At 47.9% G+C, this 17,740-nt stretch overlaps 2 protein-coding genes across 2 annotated transcripts in view; both read left to right on the top strand.

Annotated features, from left to right (window-relative positions):
* Positions 1–17,740, top strand: part of Coq8a (coenzyme Q8A) — a 450,047-nt gene that overhangs the window by 139,729 nt on the left and 292,578 nt on the right. The gene's annotated exons all lie outside the window — the stretch shown is intronic.
* The window catches only part of Stum (stum, mechanosensory transduction mediator homolog), a 49,664-nt gene continuing 33,128 nt past the window's right edge, over positions 1,205–17,740 (top strand). The window contains exon 1 of the mRNA XM_051148016.1: positions 1,205–1,563. Coding sequence (XP_051003973.1) covers positions 1,368–1,563 — 196 coding nt within the window. The 5' untranslated portion in view covers positions 1,205–1,367. The remainder of the gene's footprint in view (positions 1,564–17,740) is intronic.

The raw sequence follows: 17,740 nt of genomic DNA, 5'->3' as shown, positions 1-17,740 counted from the left end.
ATGCTGTGATAAATGTTTAAAATAAAACACACCTGCAACTAGTTTCTTTTAGTCACTAAATCTTGGTGTGGACCACTTTCTGGGAAAGGCCTTAGTGGTTGATAGATAGCGCCCGTACAGCTGGCTGCACAGGAAGGTGCCAGTCACAGAACCTTGGACACCTTCAGCAAATCCCGGCCGCCATATTTGTCACTGGCTCTATGGTACTATCATTGTAATGGGTACAATCCTGCAACTTACATAGTAGACTTTAAAGATATTTATCTATTTAGAAGTGTGGTCTTGCTCAGGCTGGTCTTGAACTTGATAGAAAGAGAGCCTCCTGCCTCCACCTCTTAAGGGCTGGGATTGAGAAGCGTGAAGCATCATGCCCAGCTAGAGGACATTATTTTAATTGGTTCACTTATTCAAGGAGGTAGATGAAAGGTCGGAGTCGGTTAGGGGGTCGGTTTGGACACTTGCCAAGTCTTTTCGCTTATTCCCACTGATGCATCGTTAACGGCAGGGGGCGCTGTGGTCGCACTGCATTTTAACCACCAGGGAGTCATAAACGGCCCAGATGGCCCACAGCACTAATCAGGGCAAGGTTCCCACTAACCGGCAGCGAGAGCATTCCTTTCCATTTTTTTCTCCGCTCTGTGTGTGAACCTGTACGTGAGACAGCGTGTACGTGTGTGTGTGTGTGTGTGCCAGTGCGTGAAGGGAACATCTTTTTGCAGACGTGCATGGGTTTATAAAGCTGTAAGCTACATTCTCGTTTCCCAGTCCTATCATCATCTATGACTTGAAACACGTTGCTTTTTCTCCGTGACTCGAAACGGAGAGTGTTTCTAGGTTTCAGGCTCCTGCGCGTCCCTAGCTCCCATCTCCCTAGTGTTAAATGCACACTCCAGAAGAGACTCAACCTTGAGGCTTTTCCAGTTATGTCAGCCTAGTGCACGCCCAGCTCTCGGGGACCTTGGGTGAGGTTCTCAGTTCACCTGTGCTGGGAAGGTGAGGCTGACCCATCCCCCAGGTACCTAGACCACCAGCATCCTTGCGGTCTCCTTGCACTTTCTCCCCTCACCGGGGTCTCCATTGCTGGTGAACCGAGGGCTTTGCAGAGAGGTGTGGAGGGGCGGGGAAGGGGCCTGGAGGGGAGGGGCGAGGGAGGGCTGTCACAGAGTGTCACGCTGCCCCTCCCGCCCTCCGCCCGGGGGCGGGGGCGTGGAGCGCTGGAGGGCGGGCTTCTCCGCCAGCCTCGCAGCTCCCGGAGCGCGCTGGCCTCCTGAGCGGGGTGCAGAGCGAGCACTCCGGAACCCGTAGCTGGCCGTCGCTTGCCCTCCTGCCCTGGGAGGCTGCCGGGTTCCTGGAGAGCGCATCCAGCCATGGAGCCTTTGCACAAAGACGCCGAGACGGCAGCGGCGGCAGTAGCAGCCGCAGATCCCCGGGGGGCGTCGTCGTCTAGCGGGGTGGTCGTGCAGGTTCGCGAGAAGAAGGGCCCCCTGCGCGCCGCCATCCCCTACATGCCCTTCCCTGTGGCTGTCATCTGTCTCTTCCTCAACACTTTCGTGCCAGGATTGGGTAAGAAGTGGCGGGGGGTGGGGGTGGCGGGCGGTGGCGACCCTTGTGATCCCCTTAATCCCTGCAGCCCCTGTGACCTGGGCTGCCTGATGGAGAGTCGGGCAGGCTAGGGACTGGACACTGGCTGAGACCTGTGGGTGTGCCCACCAGCCTCAGACTGTGCTCCCCACGGTTGGCAGGTGGCTGAAGCCTGTGGAGTGGGCATCCTGTAGGAGGTACTAGGTTAGGGGTCTCCGACCTGCAAGAGGTGGCCAGGTAGAGAAGAGCTACAAACTTGACAGAGAACCTTCTCAGACGAGCAGGAGCCCGACGGCTCCCTGGCTTCGAGCTCGGCTTCTGTCCAAGAGAGTAGAATCTTGGCTCTTCTAAATCAAGCGCATCTTTCTGTGATCCCATTACTCGAGAAGAGAGGAAGCAGAGCAGGAGGAACTCGTGGCTGTGTAGGGGTGACCAGGCTCCAGGGAGTCTGAGAAGTCAGTTGAGCTGGTGGAAGGGGGACACACAGTTTTTGGAGACACACTGCACCAGGTCATGCTTTCACAGCACAGCAGAACCTCTAAGGGGTGACAGCTCTTTAGCCAGAGTCTCTTTTCCTCCTGTGCAAATTTCTGCTGGAAACCCCGCTGTACACCGAGGGAAGGGGGGTGATTTTATTATTCAGTTTTCACGAATGTGGATTTGGTCTGCATGTGACCAGAAGTGAGCCCATAAGAACACAGAGAGTGTGCCCCCAATAAGTCTGTTTCAGCTTGGACACACCCTAGTGGCACCACTGTCCCAAAATAGTGCTTAGGGGTGAGTGAAGAACTTTCATGACCTCTCTCTAGCTCCTGATCTCTGCCTGTACGCCCCTCCCATACCTCCAACTTGATCCACCGGTGGACCCTGCACACTAAGAGGCGTCCTCTTTGACAGCTTGCAGGGCTGGAGAGGCAGGCATCCTATGTGCGTTTTCCGGAGAGCCTGTCCGTGCCAGCCAGCTAGTTGTCTGCGCGTGGTTGCAAAGTTCCCAAAAGCAGAGGTCAGCTAGAAGTGGCCTTCTGTTTCCCTCTGGCCTTTCTCATGGCCTTGCTCCTAGCGGGCTCAGCAGGGACCTCGGCTGTGGTGGTTTTGAAGGCCACACCCACTCAACCGGACCTGTTGGTTTTGCCTGGACTCTTAAGTCCCTGAGGGATGCTGTGTCTAAGAGTCCCATCTGAGTAGAAAGTCAGAACCTTTAATTGGGGCTTCCCTGAGAGATGCCTGTAGCAGGCTGCCCCCTGTTTAGTGTTATCAGGCCAACTTTAAACGTTAGCTACTGCTTGAGGACAAGCTGGTGTGAATTTCCATGCATCAGAAATGTCCACCCGTCTGTCTCTCTGAAGATACCAAGACCACAAGGCAAGGTGCATGTTGACAGAATTTTTTTTTCCCCTCTGAGCGTTGAAATAACAACGTCTTATCATAGGCTTTTGAGAAAACAAAAGCTGTGGAATCAGGTGGGCGGGGTTGCACTGAGAAGCTGCTGGAGAGAAAACATGGTTTGTGGGAAACCAGCCTGAGGAGGTCACAGGGGTCACCTGCTCATGATGCACAGGCATGTCCCTGGTGCAAAGTACAAGATGTATTTCTACCCTAAGCCCTGCTGCTATGACAGCTCACCAGTAAAACCTTACCTTTCTCTCCTTCATAGTTCCATGTGTAGATCACACACACACACACACACACACACACACACACACACACACACACACCTTTCTAAGAAACTTATGAGTAAAAAGAAATAAACAAACTGCACAAGAAATATAGAAATGTGCATTTTCATCAGGTTAAGCCAGGCATTTTTTTCTTTTTTCCATATTTACCTCAGTTGCTACTACGTAGTTTTCTGGGTGTGCAGGCCTTGGCACCTATTCACAAGGAGTGGGAGATCTCAGGCCCTTCGTAGGTGGGGCTTTTCATCTGTAAGTCTGGGATGCCTGGTCCTCTAGGAGACTGGGTTGATGAAAGCCCAAGGCTGACCAGGGAAAACATGCTAGAAATGGGTCCTGCTCTGCCTCTGTCTCTCTCTGTCTCAGTCTGTCTGTCTGTCTCTCCCATACTTCTTTTTTCTTTTTCAGATAAGATCTTTTCATGTATCCCTGGCTATTCTGGTACTAGCTAAGCATCCCAGCTGGCCACAAACTCAAAGCAGTCCTCCTGCCTCAGGCCTCTGTGTGCTGGGATTATTTCAGGCTTGTCTACCGCCATACTCTGCTTTGACCCGTCTGTGTCATTTCTGGGTGGGGTGCCGGGCACAGTGGCAGTCCTGTTTCTTGAGTGCTCATCTTTCTGCTTCCCTCTGTACCTGCAGTGGTGGCCTCAACAGACCACAGACCTTGAAGGCCCACCCCCCCCCCTCACATACCCGCCCCCCCAAACCTTTCTGCTGCCTCCACTGTCATGGTTGGGAGTGGTTTGGATGGTCTTGGCTCCTGGAAGTCTTCCTCTTGGCTCAGGTCTACACCTGCTAATCCTCCTGGTTTGCTCAAAGCTCCAGAACATCTGAGCGTTCAGTCTGATTCTTCTGCTCTTTGAGGAGATGCAGCTTCTTCTAACCAACTCATTCATTGGGCCAACACTGGCATCACCATGTGCCAGGCACTGGGGATGTGAGGATGGATAAAGCAGCCGAGATCAGTGCCTGGGCACAAGAGGCAGGAGAGTTAATATACACCTTGAATTTGCTCAATGTTAGGAGGGCAGCAGGGACAGAAAGTTTTAGCAGGACTTAATTCTTCCTGGGGTGGGCTGGAGAGGTTAGAGGATGCTTTTGAGAGAGGCAGTTAGGCCCCACACATTCCTCCCCACAGCACCCACTCTTTAGAAACTGCTCAGACCACTGACACACAGATCCCCTTTTTCTTCTGGAAATTCCATTTCTTATAAGTTCTTTCCATTTTTTTTTTCCTAACAAAGAAGGGGGCCGGCATTGGCACCTGCCTTGCAGAGGCCACAGTCTTCAAAACCTCCAAGCTCCTCTCCGTCTGTGTGGCGTTCCTTGGAGAATAAAATCTTGCCATAGATTGATACTCCCCACTTGGGGCACATATGGGAAGGAGACATGATTTATAGCCACTTCCTATAGTGAAAACTTGTATTTATTTATCTATTTTTGTGGTGTTGGGGACCGAATCCAGGTCTCTGCACGTGCTAGACAAGTGCTGTGCCACTGAGCTTCATATCCAGGCTGAAAAATAGTTTTGTTAAACGGTGATTGATGGTGAGGAAAGACATTTTCATTCTAACTCATCCTAATTCAGATAAACTGCTAATAAAGGTGATTGCTGGGTCCTTGTTTCAAGAAGGAAGTCACACACACACACACACACACACATGTTTTATATATATATATTATATGGAAGTCATATATATGCCATGTATACATACATACATATATATTCTTAGATGTAATGAAAGTTAATTGTTGTGCCCTGAAATGGTCTGAAAACTTGTCTTGATGATGGACAAGTCACCATTGTGTTGCCGTACTTAAAAGTTATTGCCCGCTGTGATGTGACCTGATGAGCCTATAAGTGTTGATGACTCAGAGAGACAGAGCAGGTGACAGGGAGGCCTTGTCTACTGACCAGTTACTCATCAGCCCTAATGCTGGCTGTTAATCTACTGATTGTGGCATAGCTCACCGCTTAAACTCTGACACCACAGAAGTCACACCCACAGTGGGAACACCTCAGGCAGCTGCAGCTTCTTTCTTTTAGTCCAAGGCTCAAATTGGTGACCAGTCAGCCCCCACCTTGCGTGGTCTTTGTATTGATGCCTTTCTGTCGCAGTTTGAGAATCTATATGAGTTCATCTAAAGCAAGTGCCAATCCCTGGAGAGCGGCAACTATTTAAACTTTTCTCCTTGAGCTCAGACGCTGTGAACGAACACGTACTGACAGCATTATACTCCTGGAGTGTAGGCCTTAGAGGCCACCTGGCCCAGCACCTTTATATAGTACATAAGGGAAATAGGCCTGAGGTTTCGAGACGAAGGGCGAGCATAGCTCCTACTGAGACTTCTTAAAGAAGTTACTTGAAGATGCTTTTCCGGCAGAGTAAGGGAGTTTATGAAAGAGGACCATGTGAACTCCAGGAAATAATGGGTCCCTACTGAGACAGAGGAGGGGGACTCATCTCTTTCCAGGGCTGGGGCCTAATGTTAAGTGCTGCTAAAAAATCTGTTAAGATCACAATTGGTTTTAATGATAAGGAAGCTGGCTGCTCGGCAGCTGAGGAAGAAGCTGAAAGATTTGAGAGCATCTGGCTAGGACATCAGAAGGAGGCAGCCAAGGCAGAAAGAAGGCAAGGGAAGCTGCGAGCTGACGTGAAAGAAGGATGAAAGACTACAAAAGGCACAGGCGAGCAACTGCAGGCTGGCTGCCGAAGAGTTTCAGAGCGCTGTAAAGTCTAAAGACAGGGTTTCTCTGTGTTCACCTTGGCTGTCCTGGGACTCACTCTGTAGACCAGGCTGATCTTGAATTTAGAGATCCACCTGCCTCTGCCTCCCAAGTGCTGGGATTGAAGGCGTGCGCCACCACAGCCCGGCTTGAGAGCGCTAAAGTCTTTAGGGCCAAGGGTTTCAGGCCCTGAGCCAAGAGCTCTGACACTGGCTGGTGTTAAGGGCTAAGTAAATAGGACTCCATCCAGCTGGTTGGTAGCACTACCTCTAAGCAACCCGCAGATGAAATTATTCAGCAGCCTGGAAGACAGCCAGTTTTCATTAGCGTAGGAGAGATGGAGGGCCCCCATTGACATGGTCTCTGAGGGGCACATGAAACTAGAACATTCCACACAGTAGAAACTATTACTGGAAAACACACACACAAATAAGATTTTAATGGGAAAAAAATTAATGCAAACAAGAGAAAGAGAAAGTAATTAGTGGGCTGAGCTTAGTGGTTTAAACCTGTAGTCCCTGCACTCTAGAGGCTGGTGCAGGGGAATTCCACATTTAAGGCTGAGCCACATTAGCAAATAAGACCCTATACAAAAACAGGAAGGAAGGAAGGGAGGGAGGGAGGAAAAAAAAGAAAAGGCCCATGGTAGCTGTAACAAATAAAAAGCCCGTGCAGAAGCACTGAGATCCAAGTGTGGAGCCACCTGCCCTGTTAGTTCAGAAGTTTTCTGAGGTCAGACAGAAAAGGGAGATTCCAAACAATGGCTGGGAAAGAGTTTTGAGGCCTTCATCTGGGGATACATCACGTGAAGCATGTCTGTCCCATCAACAAGAAAGAAGGGCGGTCAGAGGCCAAATGCGAGGCCATCTGGAATATGGTCCAGTTATGTGTAGGCTCTGTTTCTTAACAATTAAACTTTATTATACAACCCAACTAGCTTACACAAGAAGGAAAAAAAGTTAAAGGGAAAAAAGAGTGAACCTTCCAGTATCCGTTCCACGGGACGGGTCCTTAGGTGTCTCTGGCCTGCGTACTGGTTCAGCCTGTTCGCTGATCCACGTGCGCTCAAGCTGTTGCTGCTCTCTCCTCTTCGCCTGCCTGTGTCGTGTACAAAGGGCGGTCTCCTTCTCTCCTTGAGGGTCGATTAGAAAGACAATAGTCCAGGTGGAGTCCCCAGGTCCGCTTCCTGAATTCCAGGCCCAGGATGGCTCCACCCAGTCTATCTCAAGGTTAATCTCAGGGAGTATCCGTGGTGTGCTAAGACTGCTTCCACCTGTGACAAGGCTTAGTCTTTCCTAACAGTTGCGAGGGATGCAGGTGATATAAAGTGAGAAGAATCTTCTACGCCTGTGTGCGACGTGTCCTTGGTACAGGATGTGGGGTTTTGGATTGACAGTGGGAGCATTTGCTTAGTTATAATGATGTAGATGCGGCCTTGTGGGCTTTACCATCTAACATCGACAAAATCAGCAGACCACTTGAACTAGCCACAGATGGAAAGTGTGAAGACTTCCCACCTTTACAATATAAAGTGGAAACTAGCCCAGAGAAGCCAGACAACACATGAGGAGAGAAGTCACTGTTCCCAATTCTTTGTTCTTGGTGAAAAGAAGGCTGCACACTCTCACCTGGTGCCATATGGCGTATCTAAGCCTCTTGTGGAGAGCACGTCTTCCTCTGCCCACGTGATTTGCTTTGTCCAACTGCTTGTGAGCAGAAGCGATGATTTGTCCATGCTGAACACATCCTGTAAGAGATGCTGTGAGCTTCTGTCCTGTCTCAGTAGCAGAGCCTGAACCCCAGCACATCGAAAGCAGGGCACGGCATGTCCCGTGAGACCTAAGTTGGAGCAGCTAAGATTTTGTTGTTAGTTTTCACTGTTATTTTCCTGGACCATGCGCCAAAGCTGGCTGGAAGGGAGCAGATAGGGCAGAGAGATTAGTACCCTGGTCACATAAGGTGTGGGGGGGAGTGAGTGCATGAAGAGATGCTTTTTATAGTTGATAGGTTAATAGAGGGTCTTAGGTGACCAATACATAACTGCATTGGTGGCATGTTGGGACAACAGTACAATGGTGGCTGGTTGGGATGAAGACAGAGCAAGAATAAAGAGAGATCAGGGTTGATGTATGTACTGGCTGTTTTTGTGTGAAAACTTGACACAAATTAGCATCATCAAAGAGGAAGGAGAAAATGCCTCCATGAGATCCAGCTGTAAGGCATTTTCTTAGTTACTGATCAATACGGGAGGTTCCAGTCCATTGTGGGTGGTGCCATCCCTGGGCTAGTAGTCCTGAGCAAGCCATGGGAAGCAAGCCATTCAGGAAGCAGCACCCCTCCACAGCCCCTGCAACAGCTCCTGCCTCCAGGTTCCTGTCCCGCTTGAGTTCCTGTCCTGACTTTCTTCTCCAGTGATGGACTATGATGGAAGTGTAAGCCGAATAAACCCTTTCTTTCTCAATTTGCTCTTTGGTCATGATGTTTCCTCGCGGTAATAGAAACCCCGACTGAGACAATGTACCAAGCTGATCTTGATGTTCCCTATCAGAAAGTCAGTAAATGACATGTAAAAGCGATGGAAGAGGAAACAACGATGTACAAATGCTCGTTGGAGATTAGGAAAATGCAGAATTGGTATCATCAATTCTTTTTCTGTCTTCTGATTTCATCCCAGCAGCGTATATATACGTCATGCAGAAATTGTGTCTCATCTTTCAAAGACAGACTTGAGTGTGCGTCTGCCTCGTGCCATTTCATAGTTCTGTCCTCTCTTTTATGGCAAAACTCTCTGAAACTGTGCTGGTCTGGATTTGTGGTCTCCAGTGTGTCTTCTCTCTTCGTAATGTTTTTGTTTTTGTTGGTTTTTCGAGACAGGGTTTCTCTGTGTAGCTTTGGCTGTCTTAGACTCGCTTGTAGACCAGGCTGGCTTTGAACTCACAGTGATCCGCCTGCCTCTGCCTCCCTAAGTGCTGGGATTAAAGCATGCGCCACCGTGCCCAGCCTTCGTAATGTTTTTATTTATTTATTGTTAGGTATACAGTGCTCTGCCTTCATGTACACCTGCAGGCCAGAAGAGGACACCATATCACATTATAGATGGTTGTGAGCCACCATGAGGTTGCTGGGAATTGAACTCAGGACCTTTGAAAGAACAACTAGTGCTCTTAACCTCTGAGCCATCTCTCCAGCCCACATAATGTTTTTAACCTCTGTCACCCACTTAGCTTGCATTTACCAGGGTCACCATTCTCCTCCAGGTTGCTAAATCCGGGGCCAGTCGTCTGCCCCTCCTTCCTGGACCCATCAGCCTTGGACTTGGTGCTTACTCTCTTCTCCTTGAAGTGTTTTCTTCACTTGGCTTCATGCTCCTTCTCCCCCATGGTTCCCTCATTGCCTTTGCTCCTCTTTGCAACCTCTAGACGTGGGAGTCCCCCCAGGGCCTCGATCTCCACTTTGATCGTCTCTCTTCTGCCTACACTTGCTGTCTTGGCTTAAATCGCAGCTTCATGGCTGTGACTCCCAAGATCAGATCCCTAGATCAGTCCCTGCCTCAAACTGGCTTGTATCCAACCCAGCACCTCCCTCCCAAACCACAAGGCATCCTGCTTTGGCCTTTGCAGAAGCAAACACCTGCTCTTCCCCCCAAACCTGCCTTTCTCCCTCCTGGTGAGCATCTCAGGCTGGAAACCAGGACTCATCCTTGACTCGTCTTCGTGTGTACTCCATACCTGGGAAGTACTCCTGACCCTGCTTTCAAACTCTGTCCAACACCGGGCAACTTTTTTTTTTCTATTTTATATATACCTGGCAACTTTTTATCACTTTCTAGCTTAAACCTCTATCTTTCTCCAAATTACCGTGCTAGCTTGTGTGTGTGTGTTCGTATTAACATATGTGTGTCTACTGTGTGGAGATGCTGCGTGTGTGTATACAGTGTGTATTTGTTGTGTACATTTGTGTGTGTATTATGTGAGGGTGCTGTGTGTATGTGTATATACAGTGTGTGTTTGTATGCACATATGTGTGTGTACTGTGTGGGGATGCTGTGTGTACAGTGTGTGTTTGTATGCACATATATGTGTATATTGTGTGGGGATGCTGTGTGTGTGTGTGTGTACAGTGTGTGTTTGTGTGCACATATGTGAATGTACTGTGTGAAGATGCTGCATGTGTTACAATGTGTGTTTGTGTGCACATATGTATGTGTATTGTGTGGGGATGCTGTGTGTGTGTGTGTACAGTGTGTGTTTGTGTGCACATATGTATGTGTATTGTGTGGGGATGCTGTGTGTGTATACAGTGTGCATTTGTTGTGCACATATGTGTGTTTATTATGTGGGGATGCTGTGTGTGTGTACAGTGTGTGTTTGGATGCACTTATGTGTGTGTATTGTGTGGGAAATCTGTATGTGTATATAGTGTGAGTTTGCACATATGTGTGTTTGTTATGTGGGGATTCTGTGTGTGTGTGTGTGTGTGTGTGTGTGTGTGTGTGTGTGTACAGTGTGTGTTTGTATGCATAGCATGTATATAGAATTAGAGAACCACTCAGGTGTCAGTCCTTACCTTCCACCTTGTTTGAAACAAGTTCTCTGTTGTTTTTTCTGCTGCACAAGCAGACAACACGGACCATGGGCTTCTGAAGATTATGTCTCTACTTCTCATCTCCCCCACAGGAGTCCTGGGTTACAGGTGCTCCTGTGCACTCCCACTGTGCTCTCGACTTTTACACAAGTTTTGGGGGTTCAGATTCATGTTCTCACGCTCGCACAGCAAGTGTTTTTACCCGCTGCACCATCTCTCTGGCCTGATGGTTTCCTGAGAGCCACAGCACTCATCTTAGACAACGTCTTTAATTTTTTTCCCCTTCACTTTATGTACGTAACTTTTCCCCTGCATGTATGTCTGGGTACCATGAATGCAGTGCCTATAGAAGCCAGAAGAAGTTGTTAAATCACCTGTGCCTGGATTTACAGACAGCTGTGAGCCACCGAGGGGAAGCTGGGAATCGAACCTGGGTCCACCTGGAGGAGCAGCCAGTGCTCTTAACCACTGAGCCATCTCTGTAGCTCTGTGATGGTTTCTTAAATGGTCTTCCTCCCTTCACTGTATGCCCCTTACTGGTGTCTCTTACAGTCTGTTCTCAACACATCAGCTAGATCAATCTTTTTAAAGTTAGGTCATTTCACTTTTGTTTTCAAACTCTCAAAACAAACAAACAAACAAACAAACAACTAAGCCAAACCAACCCCCTCAAATAGCTCCCACAGCAGTCAATAAAATCTCAAGTCTCATTATGACTTATACAACCCTCAGAAGTTTTCAATGGAGCATTTAAGGGCCAAATAAGAATTTTACAGGACTCCAACAATTTATGGTGCCTAAATTACGAAAGATTTAAAAAAATGACAAAAGCTAATCTTAACACTATATTTCACTTTATATATACCAGGCATTATTGTTTCAATATATAGCCAACACTAAATTATCAATGAGGCTTTGGTGTTTCTTTCAATGTGTGATGAGTTTTCAAGGCCTGACAAAATCCAGTGTGTGTTTTACACCTGCAAAATTCCACATGGCTGTGTAAACTGTGCTCATGTTTCTTCTGAGAGATGACTTGGAAACTAAGTGCAGCCAAAAGTAGATTCTGCCAGGGCCACTTCGGCGATGCGTAGGCAACCTGACAAGCACAGGAGCTCATTTGTGACTGCCTTTCGACAGACCTGTGCCATGCACCTACTGTGTGTGACACCTCTGTTCTTTGGAGTTGGAGTTCAGAGAAACAGTAGATGGGCACAGCACTCAGGAGTTAATGGTCTCCCCAATAAAAAAGGCCAATAGATACAGAATGAGGGGTGTGTGCTCTTAGGAGGGGCTGCGACTTATTGATATTGTCGGCTGCAGTAAGAGGACGCTTTCCCTGGGAAACTTGGGGACTTGGAAAATGGGCAGCAGAGAGCCTGGTGTGGTTGCCTGTGCCTGTGACCCCAGTCCTTAGGACACAGAGACAGGAGGATTATGAGTTTGTGGCCAGCCTGGGGTGCATAGTGAGACCCCTATCTCAAGTAAATGGGGGGGGGGGTGGGGCGGAAACAAAATAAAGAAAAAAAGAAAGAAAGGGGAAAATGCAACAACTTCAGAATGACAGGGAGGATGCTGGGCAAGGTGTTTTCTGTTCTCTATCAGACTCACATGACTGCAAAGCATCATGGACAGGGTCCATGTGTGACGTAAGATCCTCTCACTAGGCTAAAGGTTCACAGTGCCTATAATGGTGTCATGGTGAGGATCACACTTTCTTTTTTAAATTATTTTTATTTTTTTAATCTTTTTAAAAATTATATATACAGTGCACATCAGATCAAATTATAGATGGTTGTGAGCTACCATGTGGTTGCTAGGAATTGAACTCAGGACCTCTAGAAGAACAGTCGGTGCTCTTAACCACTGAGCCATCTCTCCAGCCCCCAGAGGACCACACTTTCAACACTTGGGCCTTTAGAGCAAGATGCAAGTGATAGCTGTACCTGCCCACATCCAATATGCCAGAGCAGAAGAACCCAGGGACTCCGAGGTTTAGTTCAACACACCAAGAAGAAGGCATCTGTGTGACACTCCATGCCCAGGGAGTGTCGCGCGCACCTTTCGCCGATAAAGGAGACGCGGCAACTCAGGATTCTTCTGACAGCATTTTATTGTACAGCTCTCTGCAGACTGATGGAGAAGGACCCACTCCCCGTAAAATCCCTGGCTTATATAGGAAATATCAAGGCGTAGAGGGACGTGTCCTCCCGTCATTGGTGCTCTAGAGAATACCTAATTAGCATACCGCCCTCGTAAGCGGGTTATGTAAGGGTGACGTGTTTGTGCATGCGCACTGGCCATAAGGGCCTCCGTGAAGAACCAGGAAACGGGAAGTCAGCGCCATCTTGTAATGGCGGACCGGCTCCCGACAAGGGAGTGTGTCCTGAGGCTAACGTTTCAAGCAGTCAAAAGACCATGGAAACAGTAAAGTGGTGAATGGGGGGGGGGGGGATGCATATGCACACACACCACATACACCCCTGAGCCTTTGCCTATGATTATTTTGCTATGGAAATCGGAAATTTCTGTTTGTGTCTAGAACTCCCAGCCTAAGTCCAGTTTTGTGTCTTGAAGCTGTCAGTCAGGGTTAGTTAGGAGCATCTTTGGCATGGGAGCATCTCCATGAGAACCAAATGCTGTTGTTGCAGGCCTTGACAGAGGACTTTCTCTCAGATAGGATGTGGGCAATATTTTCCTAATTAGAGTCTGAACATAGGATTAATTATACATTTCCTTTATGAAAGATCATAAAGAAGTGACTTTTCTTGAAAAGGCTAAGAAGACACAAGGCCAGGCTGGTCCTTGAACATGAATGAGTGGGGGCTGTGGCCAGGGGTCTCTCTTGAGCTGAGCACTCCATCAGTTTTGTTGACTGAGAAGTTTGACCTTGAAGAAAAGATGAGTTTGGTTTGAGTGGAGAACATTTCTGAAACTTTCACAGATAAAAGAGTCCAACATCCCTAGGACAGTGGAACCTCTTCCACTTACGGATGACGGAAGTGGCCCTCGCCCCCCAGTGCTCATCCCCATTTCACCATCCATCATCTGAGCTTCACTGCTGTCCCGCTTGGGTTGCCCTAGAGGGTCACTGAACATATGTTAAATTAAGAGAATATATGTGTATAAGCACCCTGGACAGCTGCATAGTCATTGGACCAACAGAAGATGCCTGAGCCAGAGCTGCGGCACCCTCCTATCACATCTCCATATCTCGGTTCACTATATACTTAGTTGTAGTCGCTATATTTAGTTTATCAATATAAATGCTTATATACATTATTACCCAATGCCACATAAGTAAGTCTCTTGTTGAAAAGTTTGGAAGCTTGTGTGCTAGAAAGTTCTTCATCCAGGTGTTCTTGCATCAGAGCAATGGTAAGGGTCCTATGTCTTGCTGACTCAGTGACAGGCATAGACTGAGTCTCCAGCCCAGAGAGTGAAGTTCCCTTAGCACTACAACTTAGAAGCACCACAATTCAGAACCACTGTCTGGAAGGCTGCTGGCACATGTTCCCAAGCGGGACCCTTTCTCAATAGGGGTGGAATGACACTGTGCCACTGGTGTGCACTGAACACAAGACATGAACGTGACAAGTGAACTGCTCTCTCCGACCCTGTCTTTAGCTCTGGTCAGATGTACAGCTTTGTGATGCAGAGTCAGTGACCCCATGAGGCCAAGCTGTGGGAGGGAGAGCCAACAGCATCTCAGGACTTCCTGGTCACCTGTCAGCGTGTCTGTGGTATGACCTCACTATCTTAGTAGAATTAGCGTTTGCAGGTTAAGCACATGGCTGCCCATGTCTCTACTCTGATCATTGCATCTTCCACCCTGAAATCCTCCATAGTTCCCCTTCATTCACTGAGCTAAGTTCATGACGTGTCGGCTCTCAAAGGTCTGAGGAGCCCCATCTGTTTTCTGCCTCTGCCTCACTGTCTAGCCCCTGCACAGCCTCCAAATCCCATCTCAAACAGCCTCCTCCACAAGGTGACTTTACCACCCCAGTGAGTCAGTTCTTCTGTCCTCCAATGGGTCAACCCACTCAAGCCATTCTCTGCCTCCGACTCGGGTTCTTTCGTGACCATCTTAATCCTCCCTTGTGAAGTCATGCCCTTGAGTGTGAGTCTGAGCTCTACTAGTCCTTTACCTGCTGTGAGCACTTTCTACTCCCATGGGTGTCTGAGACACATTTACTTTCTGACTGTAGGCCTGTTATACTTTGGAATAAGTGTGCCTCAAAGGTCAGAGGCTCGGTCCCCCAACCTGTGATATTTTTAGAAGGTGGTGGGACCTTTAAGAGGTGGACTTGGTGGGAGGAAGTTAAGTCATTGGGAGCATGCTCTTGAACGAGATGCTGTGATCCTAACCACTTCTTTTTTTATTTTTATTTTTAAAATTTATTTATTATGTATACAGTGCTCTGTTTGCATGTACTCCTGCAAGCCAGAAGAGGGCACCATATCACATTACAGATGGTTATAAGCCACCATGTGGTTGCTGGGAATTGAACTTAGGACCTTTGGAAGGGCAGGCAGCACTCCTAACCACTGAGCCGTCTCTCCAGTTCCCCCAACCACTTCTTGCTTCTTTGCTTCCTGGCTGCCAAGAGCTGAGCAGCTTTATTCACTTCAGGCTCCCACCTCTATGTGCTGCCTCACCTGCCTCAGGCCTAAGAGCAACAGATAGAGCCAAACAGCCATGAGCAGGAGCCTCTGAAAACATGAGCCAACATAAACCTTCCCTCCTTTCTGCTCATTTTCTCAGGCTTTTGGTTATAGTAGTGGAAAGCTGACAAAAACAGAGCCCTTGCTCTTGGAACCTAGGATGCTTTTATTCAGGAGACACAAGTTTCCACTCACTCCTCAGTCTACTTGGGTTAGAGGGAAGTAGGTTAGCATTCTCAAGGCTGAGTAGGGTGAAGGTGCCAGAGGGAGTGGTGTGAGACAGCGGACTATCAAAAGAGGAGTGTAGCGAGAAGGGACCATGTGGTTTGACGCGTCAGGAACTCACAGGGAGGGCATTACCAGCATCAACCCTGTCCTTTGAAGTTGTATTTTTTTTTAAAAGGTTTATTTATTTACTACTTATACAGTATCCTGCCTGCATGTGTGCCAACAGGCCAGAATAGGGCACCAGATCTCATTACAGATGGTTGTGAGCCACCGTGTGGTTGCTAGGAGTTGAACTCAGGACCTCTGGAAGAGCAGACAGTGCTCTTAACCTCTCAGCCATCTCTCCAGCCCCCTGAAGTTGTATTTCTAACCACTGTTAAGTGTTCAGGAAGTGGAGGAGTTGATCAATCTTTTTTTTAAAAAAAGCATTGCAACTACTAATAGTATTATTATGTGAATGGGTATTTTGTCTGCATGCGTATCTGAGTTTCATGAGAGTGCCTGGTGCCTGGAGAGGCCAGAGGAGGATGCTGGGTCCCCTGGAAAGAAAGTTACAGATTATTGTGAACTCTCACATGGGTGCTGGGAGTAGCACCCGAGTCTTCTAGAAGAGCATTCGGTGTTCTGAACCACGGAGCAATCTTTGCAGCCCTGAGCTGATGATCAATCTTAATAAAGCCTGGGAAACAGATGGTAAGGAATGGTGCTGAGCTTGTGGGAGATGGGGACTGACCACTAATGAGCGTGGTGGTGACAGACCGTCCCCAGTATTCTGGAAATGAGAGTGGTAATGCTTGCCCAGCCCTGTGAGTATACTAAAAGCTGCTAAATGATTAGATAGATCAGTTTTACAGTATGTGAGAGATAAAGCTGCTTAGAGGTTAATGTCACCAAGTAAGGTACAGGTAGACATCCTGTGCCTCCTGATGTGACCTCCCGAGGAACACCAGTTTTGTGTAAACTGAATTTACTCACAAGAAAACATCAGACAAACTCAAATTGAACAATGAAAAGTGTCATGGAAATACTAAAAAAATTTAAAGACATAACTACAAGCCAAATTAGGTGGCACACATGTGTAATCTCAGCACTAAGGAGGTACCCACAGGAAGATTGCTACAAGTTTGAGGCTAGCCTGGTCTACACAGTGATAAGCAAGAGTGGCCTTGGGCTAGATCCTGTGCTAAGGCTAGCCTGATCTACTCAGTGACAGGCAAGTGTGGCCTTGGACTAGGTTTTGTGCTGAGACTAGCCTGGTCTACACAGTGATAGGCAAATATGGCCTTAGACTAGATCATGTGCTGAAGAAGAAAAGGGTGCCAGGATGGACCCTGGGAAAACTGACAAAATGGGGTCATGAGCTGTCGGCTTGATCAGTCTATTAATATTAAGTATCCTGAGTTTGATAATTGTGCTTCAAAATATTTAAAAGAATATCTCTGTTCTTTGGAATCACATAGCAATGTATGAAGGCATACAGGGCCATGAAGTCAGCAACCTGTTCACAAGCAGTTAAAAAAAAGGGGGGGGGGGCTGGGATTGCAGCTCTGTTGGTAGAATACGTCCCTGGGTCTGATCCTCAGCACTCAGAAGGAAGAGGCAGAAAGATCAGGGGCTCAAGTTCATGCTCAGGTCTCGAGGCTCCCCTCCCCCCACAAAGAAAGAAAGGATGAAAGAAAGAAGAAAAAGGGCAAAGAAGAGAGGGACGGAGGAAGCAAATACAGAGAAATGTTAGATGCTGGTAGTCTGGCAGAGAAGACTCTGGGTTCTCTGGAAAATACTTGAATTTTTTTTCCCTGCTAGTTTGAAAGCATTTTAAAACAAAGTTTAAAACATTACATAGCTAAAGGCGAGATGTAGCCATGCGGTTCAGACAAATTGCACCTGAATCCCGAATCCCAAATACCATCCCAAAGTCAGCCACACCTTCTTTCTTAGCATGCTTGTGGCACAACACAGGTGACATCTGCCCAGGTCCCCAAAGGTGATTTCCCTGGGTGCCTAACATTAAAACTCTAAGGGCACATGAAGCTCAGAGCTGTCACTGCTTGGGAGTGTGAGATGTCCTTCTGCCCATCGGCAAGGGCTCCTCACGCTGCCAAGTTTCCCATCATGCAAAGGCAGTGCACACGAGGCCAGAATCCCTTTGGTGGTCTGACGGCTCAGGAATCCAAATGCTTCAGCCAGAACTGAACCAGATGTCAGTGGCACAACGTCATTGGGAAGTCTTTCTTTTCTTGGTTATCCTCCATTTCATTCCTGGGTCTCAGAGAAACCAG

This window comes from Acomys russatus, chromosome 6 (genome assembly GCF_903995435.1).
Source record: "Acomys russatus chromosome 6, mAcoRus1.1, whole genome shotgun sequence".
Classification (NCBI taxonomy): Eukaryota; Metazoa; Chordata; class Mammalia; order Rodentia; family Muridae; genus Acomys; species Acomys russatus.
This window is presented reverse-complemented; position numbering and strand designations above follow the sequence as displayed.